The sequence below is a fragment of the Halichoeres trimaculatus genome, unplaced genomic scaffold (genome assembly GCF_033239565.1).
Source record: "Halichoeres trimaculatus isolate MK-OKI-2021-1 unplaced genomic scaffold, fHalTri1.1 fHalTri1_scaffold_18, whole genome shotgun sequence".
Classification (NCBI taxonomy): domain Eukaryota; kingdom Metazoa; phylum Chordata; class Actinopteri; order Labriformes; family Labridae; genus Halichoeres; species Halichoeres trimaculatus.
The window spans coordinates 7641371-7654523 of NW_027437196.1; the positions used below are offsets into that span (position 1 = coordinate 7641371).

General features: G+C 43.7%; 1 protein-coding gene across 1 annotated transcript; it reads right to left on the reverse strand.

The window, feature by feature from the left end:
* Positions 1-2419: 2419 nt before the first annotated feature.
* On the reverse strand, positions 2420-12384 carry cdk13 (cyclin dependent kinase 13). The gene is made up of 14 exons (XM_074693308.1): positions 10398-12384; positions 9458-10027; positions 9211-9369; positions 8993-9132; positions 8731-8901; positions 8456-8645; positions 8304-8360; positions 8094-8195; positions 6083-6160; positions 5509-5625; positions 5294-5425; positions 5024-5220; positions 3852-4337; positions 2420-3775 (listed from the first exon to the last, which is right to left on the reverse strand). The coding sequence occupies exons 1-14, from the start codon at positions 11522-11524 to the stop codon at positions 3087-3089; spliced, it is 4215 nt and encodes a 1404-aa protein (XP_074549409.1). The 5' UTR covers positions 11525-12384; the 3' UTR covers positions 2420-3086.
* Positions 12385-13153: the final 769 nt, after the last annotated feature.

Genomic DNA, 13153 nt, shown 5'->3' on the forward strand with positions numbered 1-13153 from the left:
TATCACTGAGATTAGAGAGATCTTTCAAAATAAAAGTCTCTTATCAACCTCCAGCTGCAGAAAAACTGAAGGAGGAGGGTTTTTATTTTAATGGATTCAAAGTTCAGTTTTTATGCAGGATAATTTATAAAAGGTAACAGCTTTATTATAAGTCATTTAAAAGAACAAAATCTAAATCAAAACAAATCTTATTCTGAAAAGTCTTGATTTTGTCATGAGATGAGAATTAATACCTAAATTCATATTAAATTAAGGGAAAAAAATGTGTAAAAAGACTTCATATAATCTTAATCTTAAATTATAAAAAAATGTTGTGAACAAATTTAAATATTCATATTTTCAAGATATAACTGTTTTACTGTCTTAACACAGTGAAAACTCACATAATTAAATATTAACTGTCAAAATGTTTTAATGTGTTTTAATATTTTTATTTAGTTAATTATAGTATTTGTGCTTTAAAGAGTGTTTGATATCATTTATTCTAGTTGGACCAAAAATCTCTACTGGCACAGAGAGGAAAGGGTTAAATGCTGAAAACAGCGGTCTGCTCCTTTAACCATCTCCACTCATTCAACTCAAGCTATTGTCTCAGCCAGAGGAGCGGCCTGTACCATCTGTACAGGGGGGAGGATGAGGGGGATTTTCTAAATCTGATGATTTTTGGGCTTTTAATTACTAAATTTGTTTAGTGACTGATAAATAATCTGAATTAAAGAAAGTCTGAATTAAAGAAAGTCTTGTAATAAACAAACTGCCCCCCAAAAAACTTCTGAAAACTAAATTTCTAAAAACAAAACAAACAAAACAAAACAAAACAAAAATTTCAAGCAGAAAATGAAAAATAAGTTTCAAAACCTAATCAGCCCAACAGCTCCCCCTGCTGGCCACACACAGTAACTGCGTTGAAATGCTGAAGCTGAACCAGAGCTGAAAATGTGGAATGGAGAAAAGAAGAAGTGGCAAAAATAGGGGGAAAAAGTACAGAGGTTAAAGTAGCTGTAGTAATAAGAAGAATTAGTAGTTTGAGAAGTATAAGCTGTGGAAAAAAGTTGTATGAATAGTGGAGCATGTAGATTACGTCAAAGAGGGAGGTATGGTTTTACAAGTAACTGAAGCAGTGATGGGAATATCAGTATGTGAGTGCTTGTAAAGGTCTGAGATGTGTGAGTGACAGTATGAGCACAGGAGAGCGAGATAGAGATGTAGTTACAAATAGAGCTGAGCTGATCAAATAGATCAAAATTAACATTACTAAAGGTTACAGAAAAATTAGGGTTTCACTCACCAATGGTGAAGGATCTCACCGGGGAGATGGTTCTCAAAGACAATCTCATGAAGCTGAGGCCCTTCACTGTGATTCTTGTCGATGAGAGGAAGAACATGGCGCAGAGGCTGAAGCAGGAGAATTGAAGATGGAAAGGTCCCATATCCTGCTCCTTTTCTGCGGTTTAATATGGATCATTGATGTCTGACCAAGACCAACACGATTATCATTATGGAGTGGCCAGGAAAGTCCCCAAACCTAAATCCAACGGAAAACCTGTGGGGTGGCATCAAAAATGCTGTTTCTGAGGCAAAACCAAAAAATGCAAAGGAATTATGGAGCGCAGTCAAATCATCCTGGGCTGGGATACCACTCCTGTCAGCTAAGCACAGGAAACTGAGGCTACAATTCACACAGCAACACCAAAACTGGACAATAGAAGATTGGAAAAACGTTGCCTGGTCTGATGAGTCTGGATTTCTGCTCCACATTCGGATGGTAGGGTCAGAATTTGGCGTCAACAACATGAAAGCATGGATCCATCCTGCCTTGTATCAACGGTTCAGGCTGCTGCTGCTGGTGTAATGGTGTGAGGATATTTTCTTGGCTCACTTTGGGCCCCTTAGTACCAACTGAGCATGGTTTAAAGTCCACAGCCTACCCGAGTGTTGTTGCTGACCATGTCCATCCCTTTATGAGCACAGTGTACCCATCTTCTGATGGCTACTTCCAGCAGGATAACGCTCCATGTCATAAAGCTGGAATCATCTCAGACTGGTTTCTTCAACATGACAATGAGTTCCCTGTACTCAAATTTCCCCCACAGTCCCCAGATCTCAGTCCAATAGAGCACCTTTGGGATGTGGAGGAACAGGAGATTCTCATCATGGATGTTCAGACGACAAATCTGCAGCAACTGTGTGATGCTATCATGCCAATATGGACCAAACTCTCTGAGGAATGTTTCCAGGACCTTGTTGAATCTATGCCACCAAGGATTAAGGCAGTTCTGAAGGAAAAAGGGGGTCCAACCCAGAACTAGTAAGGTGTTCCTAATAAAGTGGCTGGTGAGTGTATATTGTTGATTAAATGTGAGAAAGTGAGAGTGAGTATAAAATCAGATGCAGAAATCAGACAGTTATACATTGTTGGCATTTCTTTAATAAACATTTGCCAAAGGGAGGAGGAAGGGGGACAAAATCAGTTTAGTACAAAAAAAGACAGTTTCCTTTTTGAACTGGGGTTACTTTTGTTCTGCTCAAGATTTTACAACACCTACCGGCAGAAAGGCGCGTGGAATTTAAAGTGAAAACAGCCTTTTTTTCTCTGTCACATTATCCAAGTGCTACCAGAACCAACGGTCTTCTTCTCAAAGAGAGAAACACCGAGTGAGCCATCATCGATTCAACTTAATCATGATCGTAAAAACGAGGACACTACGTTACCGCTCTTATTCCTAACTGTGCGTTTACAGCACATCATCCGTTTTCTGTCATAGCTAAAATAGTTTCCGCCTACTTCAGTCAGTAGTGCAAAACATTAATACTAGTCTGCTGTGGAGCAGTTACAGAAAGGCTAAGGTAGAGGTTTTAAAATGTACCTGGCCTGATAAATGTACACTCAAAAAGGTAAAAGTTTAATTTAAAAGACAGCAGAATAGATTACAAAAAAATATGAAAATGGTATGAGCAAGAAAAGCTCCCGCTGTGTTTTTTCCTTCTGCGACATTCTGCACATTCCAGACGGCGGAGGAACACAACGCCTGACACAGATTCAAGTTCTTACAAACTGAGAGGCTTCGCTTCAAATTTCATGTCTTTCAAAACGGCAGGCCTCGTCCTCTGATTGTTGCTGTCGAGTTCACGTGTGGGACGAAACCGAGGGGGAGTGGTGGAGCCCCGACTTGGGAAGGGGAGCCCCAGGGTTGACCGGGTGCTGGGATGGGAGGAGGAGGAGGTACGCCGTCCTTTCTCACCATGGCGTGGTTGTATAAGTGGATGGCGCTCGGATTCGGCGCCCCCTCCACAGGTAGCGGGCTGTGATTGTACTTAAATCTGTGGTCTATGTCGCCCGCGAACATCATACTGCCTGGTCCGGTGGCTGCGGCGCCTGGAGGGAAGGGATCGGGGTGGACGCCCGCTGCAGACGACGATCCGGCGGCCTGTCCAGGTCCGCTGAAGACTTCTCTGAGAGCATGAGGAGGCAGACCACCGCCTAACATGTGACCCATGTAGCCGTCACCAAACCCTGCAGGGGTGAACGGAGGAGGAGGAGGGTGGCTGTAGTCTCCTCCATACCCTGGTCCTTCTGCTGTAGGGAGAGGGGGGTAGTCTGGCTCAGGGGGTCTTCCTCCATCACCTCCACCTGCTGAAGCAATAGGAGGGGCGTGGCCAGTTTTGGGTTCAGGTGGAGGCTGACGGTAGTCCAGGTCGGCGTGTGGAGGTGGCTCTGGTGGCTCAGGTGGTCTCTGGTCTGGAGGGAGGATGGAGACTCCGCCCACTTCAGACACTGAAAGAGAAATCATGACATTATTAAACTCATCCTTCGTTTCTTTGGATCTTTCGCTGAATGAAAGATGACCCACCTGGAGAAACCGGGCTGGGCTCAGGAGGCTGTTTGACCTCTGGAGGCTGAAGCTGCCCCGCTCCTCCTGCAGAGTTACTGCTCTCCCCGTCTCCACCTTCACCTTTCTGACTCTGCTGAGCCTGAAGCAGCTGAGCCAGCAGCATCGTCATGGCCGTCTGCGTGGCTGCCGCGGCCTCTCCCTCGGGAACACCTGCAGGTGCCGACATGGGAGGCGATGGAGGTTTGGGCATTGGTGGCGTGCGAGGGACTCCTGTTGGAGGAGGAGGGGCGGGTTGAGGAGGTTTGGTGGGTGTCGGTGGAGGAGGCTCGGCAGGTTCAGAGGGAGCGAGAGCTTTGGAGAGCAGCTGTAACGTTTCCTGGTTGACCTTCGTGCCCATGGATTGGACAAACTGAGCGGTGTTGGCGGTGCTCTTTGGCTGGCCCAGGAAGTTTAGGAGAACGGCGAGCTGCTCCTGGGTCAGCTGGGAGTTTGGACCCTTTGGATCTGGGACGAGACAAGAGTTATAAAAATGACTGCTTCAAAAAATCTGATTCACACACCAAAGATGTTAAACCCTACTGTATAGAGATTCATACTTAAAGAGGGAGTATCATGCCTTTTTTTAGGCCTTACATTGTCCTTCTGGTGCCCCCTGTGGCAGCTTTATATGCTTTACAGCTAAAAAAAAACTGTTTTTCTCATACCAGTGTTAAAGAAAACCCTTATTTCAGTCTTAGTTTGAGATGTTTACTTTCAGGTGCTGCCTCTTTAAGGCTGACCCCCTTTACTCTGATTGGCCAGCCTTCTGGAGACCTGTCAGAGGCAGACCTTGTTGTCCATGGCACAGATTTTTATGGACATAGATTTTCATATGATGACGTCACTGTTTGAGCAAGTCTCAGGAAGATCTTGAGCTTTTTTTTTTTTTTTTTAAAGCAGACCATTTTGAGAGGTTTGCCGACAGAGGTAGGGATTTTCACGACATACGAACATTCGGTGGTTTTAGAATCTGCACTTGCTATTAATATTCTGAATTGTCACTTTATATTCATGTTTAAAATGTGGGGGAAAAAAGTGATACCCCCTCTTTAATCTTTCTCCATACCCCTCTCTAATACAAGTTTTCTGACATAGAAAAAAGGAAAGAAAAGTGCGCCAATCAGAGGACTATAAACCGTATCTGATCTCACCCAGCAGAGCAGAAGCTGCTGCGTTCTGCGCTTTGCCGCCTCCTGCAGCAGGGAAACCCTGAGGAGTGTTACTGCGGCTGTCGTCCAGACCCAGCTCCTTACGAGGTGCCTTGGGAGCAGCCAGCTCCTCAGGGACCTGCTTCTGTCGCCGGCGTTTCTTACTCCACAGCTCGTGACAGTCCTGCCACAGCGGGAGACTGGAAAGAGAGGAGAAACAGTTAATAACAAATCCAAACTGAGGGAGACGTACGTTTGGGGAGTGAAACGCACTCTGGTGGAGGCATCTTGTCCGGATCCACATCCTTCAGGAACTCGCTACCGAGCGCTTGTTCGGCTGTGCAGCGTTTGCTGGGGTCCAAGTTTAGCATGTGGTCGAACAGGTCGAGGGCAGACGGAGGGATGCTGGGAAACAAAGAATCAAATGTTATAAACCACTCAAGGGTTGATCCTTAAATCTGTTTTTAGATATTAAAAGAGAAACTTACAAAGCGTACTCCTCTCGTAACCGCCTCCTGTACTGTTTCTTTGGTTTCATGGTGTTGAAGAAGGGGAGTTTGATCACGTCCGGCCACACGGCAGGACACGGGCTGCCACATATCCGACTAAAGGACAGAAAATCATTTTGATTCAGCTTAATGAGAAATAATGACCTCCTGTGTATCTCATTATTACTGCTGACAACACCCAGACAACTTGTCTGACTTGATTCTATGAAAGTGAATCATATTTGCATTCACTGGACTTTACTGTTGTGTCATTAAAGGTGTGAAAGTAAACGTTAGAAAAGTTTCTTTTAAAGTTTAAGCAGCAGAAATGTGTGTACACACTTTCAGATTTTCCACTGAATTAATCACCACCTTCACACTTTCTCTAACAAAGGCAGTGATGACAAAACAAGTTAATCAAAACACATCTCGTGGCTTCGTTGTTTTATGTTCCGGCCAAAACAGAAAAAATATCTGCTCGACTTCTCTTTGTGTTTCTGAAACGTACAAACTGTTTTAGCCTCAGGGTTTTGGAGGTAAATAAAGCCTTAGGACAAGTCTTTGAAAACCTTACCTGATAAGCTCTAACTGAGCGAGCTCCTGATTAGCTTGAAAAATGGGTTTCTTGGTGAAAAGTTCTCCCAGAATACATCTATGAAAACAACAAAAAAGAAACATAATTAAATTCAACTCTAAACTAATCCAACTGGGTGAAAGGTGATCAAGAGTGAAACCACAAATTTGGGAAATTTTTGCCATAAATGGAAGAAATCAGGGAGGAGTTAGATCATATGAAGAGATATGAAGAGAATTATTTAGATAAGATTTTATCTACAAACTCACATTTAAAAAAAGAAAAAGAAAAGAAACTAAGATTTTGAAACTAGATTGTAAAACTAGTGCCAAATTTAGACCAAAACAATCTCTGAGGTCAAAAGTGAAAATTTGAGGGCAAATTTATTGAGCATTCAAGTAAGAAAATATTTACTAGAGAAGAGACTAAGGAACTAGCTCCAACTAGTCTGAGTCATCATTTGTCTTTTTGCTCAATGGTTCCCTTATCAGCACCTTCCACTAATTTCTGCATACCGTCCAAAACAATGACATCACTTATCACGAGAGACAGTCAGCGTAAACAACAAACAAGGAGTCAAATAAGTGATCACGACAGATAGGAGACAGAGGCCTGCAGGAATATTTGCAAATGCAGCAGAGTGTTAAATATCAGGAGTGTTGTGTGTTAGATTCTCTCTAACACCGGTGTTTCAGTTTTAGGAGCGACCCTGTTATCTTTCAGCTGAATGCATCAGTGGCTCTGGGCTGTAGCAGCTGTTGGTCGAAACACGAAGGCTCTCACGAATGCTTCCTAGTTTATTTTTGTAAATATAAACACAAAATGATGCTTAAAAAATCTCTCAAATAAAAACCTAAAGCTGTTCTTAACTTAAGATGCACTCGAGTGAAAATCACCAGTCAACAGGGTCACCACTTGGACTGATACACAAGCGCTCTCTTCTCAGCAGAACAATGAAAGCAGAAAAGTCCCATCCATGGAAGATGTAAGAAATTTCATATGACACCTGATGCAGAGTAATGAACCCGATCGTTGGCGGGGACCATATTGGATATGACATGAGCTTTGAGCTTCCTTTCTATCAGCTACACTCACGTGAGCTGGGTGTCACTTATACCTCCTAAACTGCAGAGCTCGAAAAAATTCACCCGATATTGAAATTATTATTTCAGATCTAAGCCAGATTTTGAACCAGGCTGTCAATATACTTTTCTGTTGCCGTAAAAGTCTTTATTGGCTTGGTGTGTACATGATGTCAGGACTCTCTGCATAAGCTTCATCTTTCTAAACTGGATGTTGCCCTTTGAATATTATCTAGGGGGCCATTTACACAACAACGGTTTTGGGGTGAAACGCGTTTGCACGGAAATGGCATTTTAGCCGACCTAACAGGCAAACTCTTGAAAATGACCTCCAGATTGGAATTTTTCTGTAATCATGATCTGCAATCATCATCATCATCATCATCTGTGTAATCATTAAGTCAGCGTTTCAGTGAAAATGCTGACGTCACCTTACACTTCATGCAAGCGCGTACAACAGTACTGTTATTTCAATCGCCGCGGACTACCACATTGTGCTTGTGCTGCTCATTCTGCTGACTGTCTTTCAACGAAATGAGCATCTGTTGCTCCACTTCTGCACTTAGTATTCACCAATACACCAGATGATCGGCCCAGTTCTACTTCGGTTGAGATCTCCCAAAAGCGGCTTCTGGAAAAAAACAGTTACAGCGCCAACTACAGGCCTGGCATGCTTGCTACAGCGTTTTCAACCCCTCAGTGTTTCCGTGTAAATGACGATTTTTTTTCACTGCGTATTAGCGTTTTCAGATGAAACATTGTCATGTAAACGGGGCTTAGATAGCATTGATGATGATTCAAGACAATAAAAGCTCTCACCTGAGTGCCTTCTTCATCTTAAACACATATTTTTTGCCTAAACTTACTGTAATTTGCACTGAATAGTGACAAACCATAGTTCAAGTTTTTTAAATGTATCCTTTTCTTACCCGCAGCTCCACACATCGATCGCTGGCGTGTACCTCTCTTCACCCAGAAGCAGCTCTGGGGGGCGGTACCATAGTGTGATCACTTTATTTGTGTACGGTCGACTGAAAATAAGAGAATATAAATTTTAGAACCCTAACAGAAGCACACACACATATTAAAGCGGAGATAAAACCTTTGATGTCGTATCTATAGGAGCACAGGAGCCTCACCTCTCTTCAGAGTTATACAGTCGAGCAAGACCAAAGTCTGCGAGCTTTATTTGACCTCTGATTAGGAGGAAGAGAAAGAACAAAACGTGTGATTATGTAACAGTACATGGAACCTTACACTCAGTTTGCTGGTTTTAATAATGTGTACTAACTTGTTATTGAGCAGAATATTGGAACACTTGATGTCTCGGTGCAGGAAGTTCTTCTTGTGGCAGTAATCTAGGCCCTCCAGCAGCTGCCGCATGAAAGATTTGATGTGGCTCTCGTTGAAGTGGACTAAGCCAGACTCGAGTAAACCCATGAGGTCGTGGTCCATGTACTCGAATACCAGGTAAAAAGCCCCTGAGATGAAGAAAATAAGTTTAGTTTTCAATACAAAAAGATGTCACCTGAATAGATGATGTGTGGCGGTGAAAACACAACATACCTTTGTCGTTCTTGAAATCTAAAGCATCCTCCTTGTCAGTGACAATCTCCTTCATGTTTATGATGCTCTTGTGGTTGAGCTGTCGCAAAATCTTGATCTCTCTGATCGCAGTGATTGGGAAGCCTTCTTTTTCATTGTCCAGTCGAACTTTCTTCAAGGCCACCATCTCAGCTGGAAGAAACCAGACGCCACAAGTTTGTAAAACTCTTTAAAGCTTTGACATAACATTCAGAAAAACCGTGTTACTTGGATGATCACTCACCTGTGTCTTTATCTTTCGCTTTGTACACCTGACCGTACGTTCCCTCTCCTGTGATTCCAATGATCTCAAACTTGTCTACGCAGCGTTTTCCCCAGTCGATCTCTGTCTCCTTAAACTCACCGTATCTTGGGCCACAGATTCTGGTGATTACAGCCAAAATATATTAGTGAATTCAATCTAGAGGAAAAATAAAAAAAGCGAAATGTGCGCACACATACTTGGGCCGTTTACGGATTGTCCCAGACTTCTTGTCCTCAGCTGGGCTGTGAGGGGACGACGTCCCACCAGGAAGTTCAGGCGGCAGAGGCAGATCACTGAGAAGCTGACGGGCCTTCTTCTCTGACTTCTTCTTTCCTGAGAGCAAGCCGTCTTTCAAGCTAGCAGAAGAAAAACAAACAAAAACAGGGTGTAAGTCTTTGCGATGGTGTAAGAATACTTTTACGCTGCACAACAACACATCCTCACCTGTTTCCTTTGTCCATGTGCTCGAGAACTGTTTGAGGCAGTGGTAGAGAGGACAGAGCAGAGATGAGCGGGATGCTGGCTCTTTCCTTGTCTTTGCTCTGTGCAGGAGTTACTGCTTTCCTTTTGTCCCGATGTACTGAGTCATCCTTCCCCTTCGTGTCTCTGTCTCTGCTGCTCTGGTGCTCTGAGGTCCTCTTGGTCGTTCGGTCAGAGGGGGACTGAGGCTGGCTTGACGTGGGGGTCCGGGGCCCTTTCTCTGGCTGTAGTGGTGGGGATGGAGGGCGGCCTTTTCTAGACGAGTGGTTGGATTTGGGGCTAGGCTGGGGAGCAGATGAGGAACCCTTGGTGGGAGTCGACGTGTTGCTGGAGTTCTTGGCCTTAGCGGCGGCTTCGGCAGCTTTGGCCTTTTTCTGCTTGCTGAGCTCAGCGGCGAGGCTGGTTTTGAAGGTGAGTGTGCTGGGGGAGAGGCTGGAAGGGCGGCTGCGGGAGCGAGAGTGGCGGTGGCGGCTACGAGAGCGCGAGTGTCTTGTGGATGAATATGGACTTCTGCTTCGAGACCTTGCAGATCGCCTGGAAACAATAACAGATATGGTTTAAACTGTTGATTACAATTTATATGATAGTTTTTCTCTGCTTTGCATGTGATACAAAAAGATCTAGTGGGTATGTAAATCTGAAGAATGCAGCGCCATGAATGGTAACATACAAACTCAGTCATATTTCCTGTGTATCTAATCTCTGTTGAACAGTCTGGCTTAATCATTTTGCAGTTTTTCAGTTCAGTATCTACTGTCAAGAATCAACACCCAACAAAAACTAAAATATCTCACAAACTCCTTAAGCTAGGTTTATGTTTACAAAGAATGACAGAAGTTCCTGCATAACCCAAACCATCAAACCTAAAGCTCATCATCCTCCAACCCGCTTCGTTTAGACTCACCTCACATCAGGACTTGGGCTCATAGACTTCCGGTACGGGCTTCTTGATCTCCTTCTGTTCCCATAAGGACTGGAACCAAACTCTCCCTGCTCATACGGACTGTGTCGCCCGTAACTCGGGGACCTGCGCCAGTTTGCAGGGCTTGTAGGGGATCTCTTCCTCTTGTTGCTGGAGTATGAACTGGGAGACTTTGGCATCCCGTAGGCCCCGTAGACATCATCTCGATTATAATACGTGGAAGAGGGAGAGAGTCTTTTGCTCCCGTAAGTTGGACTTCTTCTAGATATAAGCTGGTTATAACCGCCAGGTGACTGGTAGCTGTAGGAATAAGACGTCCCATAGGGACTTTCTGCTTTGAATCCAGGACTTCTCCTGTATGCCCTGAGCTCTTCACGGTCATCTCTGTAAGACTGAGGAGCATCTCTGTACGCAGATGGGGTCTCTTTGTCAGACCTTGTTTTACTTCTGTGCCGTTTTGAATCCCTCTTATCAGCAGTTTGTGATGACAGAGACGAAGATGTCTTTTTGCCATTCTTGTCACTGCTTCTTGTAGTGTCTCTGTGGTTTTTAGAGCCACTTAGGCTAACTCCACTCCTCGCTTTTGAAGAGTCTCTCTCCCGGCTCTGGCGCTCCTTTTTCCTGCCTGACTCCTTCTCCTGCTTGCTTCTCTCTGCTGGTCCTCTAGTTTGTTCGTCTTTGCTAACAACCTCCCGGTCTCTCGGGTGGCTTCTGTCTGGTGTGGCTGGTCCGTTATATTCACCAAAGTCAACATCGCTGAGTCGCTCTGCTGAGAGGCTGTCAAGTTTAGGAGAAGGGCTCCCTGAAAACCGCTCCGACTGGGAGCTCACGTCATCATACTCTACCAAAGTCTGAAGTTCAGCCTCTCTTTCAAAAGTGCTTTTTCTGTTATTATCAGGGTTGTCTCCTGCACCTGCAAGCCACAACTCTCTCTGCCTGGCCTGCCTGCGTTTCTTTCTCCTAGAAGCCGACAACCGCCTCTTCTCCCGGTGTCTGTCCCTCTGAGCAGCACCGCTCCCCGGTTTACTCCGCCTGTCCTGCCTGTTAGCATTTTTCTGAGCAGACGGGCTACGTCCCCGACCCTCCCGAAGCACCTCTGGATTCGGCATTTAATTAAAAATTGAACACTTAATCCACGTTGAGAATGACCTTTAATCTAAAAACTTCACTTCCCCTATGTTTCTTGTTGTGTCGTGAAACAAAACATTGGGCTAGCTGTGGAAGAGGCTAGTTAGCAAATTCACAATTAGCCAAGCTTATCGATAGCATTACAAAGCTAACTGATTGAGGGTGTAAGAACAATAGTTACCCTAGATAATAACTCATGACAATATATGCCTAGTAACAATAGAAAAGTTCAGTTATAGAGCAAGTCGGTACTCAACCATTGTACTCCAGGACGGACATATTCCAGATTTGCCGTCGGTTAAGCCAGTTAGCCCCTGAAAGCTAACTGTGTCCAGCTATACAGTCGCATTCCATTTCATGGTCAAAGTAAAGGCCCAGAGCCGACAAAAATTTGAAATCCACTTCTTCAGAAATGTTGTAGTTTGCGCGAATATATAACTCCATGAGCCAGTTAGTGTTGAAGAGAAAGAAAACGACTCCGTCTCCCCCTGACAAACTTCAATGAGCAACAAGGAAGTGAATAGCACACGAGTTAGCACGTTAGCAGCTAACGGGATAACCGCTAGCTTTCTTTTCTCACTGCGTGGAGTTGAATGCAACTCAGTCAACATTCAAGAAAACAATGCGGTTCAAAAACACGTCCTCCTTCATGTATCCCGTCGCATTGTTGCCACATCATGGTCCATAAGGAGTAAGCGCATCACCAGACAAAATGGCTCAATAATTCCTTGTATTTATTTCAAAATGTTGTAACTTTGTTCGCAATGTGGCTACTCGGCTGGGCCCAGACAGCTTTCAAACTACAGGCCCTGTGCGTCGGTGTGGACCAATGGTACCCGTATGCGTAATCCAGATCAACGGTTACGTCACCGCAAAGGGAAACCCCTATCATCACAATATAAAATAACACAAACATTTAAAAATTAAAGAAAAAAAAAAAATCTTTTAATGAACTACACATCAATGTTTCTCAGTAATAGTTAACTTTAGACGTATTTGATTCTGAATATTTTGGTGCAAAGTTTGTCTAAACAAAGGACTTCAGTACCCCTCACATTCAAATATGAATTTCTCAAAATCAAAAAATAATTCACCACCTTTTTTTTTCTAAAACCCAGTGTAGTTGCATTCAGTTATTCTGTCCTTCAGCTTTGTCACTATGCTGCAGATCTGACATCCACACTGCACAAAAGAAAGCTGTCAGCTGCAATGAGACTTTACAACATCAGCAACACTGCCTGATGCTAACATGACTGGACACACACACACACACCATTATGCCAGCCATAACACTACTGCACATGTGTTCATATTCATACCAATTGGTGTTATCACTTTTATTATGGTATTAAATTCGTTTCAAATTAATAAATACTGTAATTTCTACATTTTGGTTACTATCCCTTATGCTATTATTGAATTTTGCACTTTTTTTCTTTCGTTTATGCTAATGTAAAAAAAAAAAAAAAAAAAAAAAAAAGTTTCACACAATGAGGAGATCATTAAAAGATTATATTTTGTTGTATCCTTTAAGTCCTCGTCATTACAGGGTGAGGCCTTAATAGACTGTACCTGTTTGTCCACCACTTGTAACTAAGACAATCATGCTG

Coding starts and splice junctions, on each gene's coding strand:
- cdk13 (XM_074693308.1), bottom strand. CDS start 11,524: ATGCCGAATCCAGAGGTGCTTCGGGAGGGTCGGGGACGTAGCCCGTCT. Junction 8,361..8,455: donor AATATTCTGCTCAATAACAA/GTTAGTACACAT, acceptor CCTCCTAATCAG/AGGTCAAATAAAGCTCGCAG. Junction 4,338..5,023: donor AGCAGCTTCTGCTCTGCTGG/GTGAGATCAGAT, acceptor GTCTCGTCCCAG/ATCCAAAGGGTCCAAACTCC.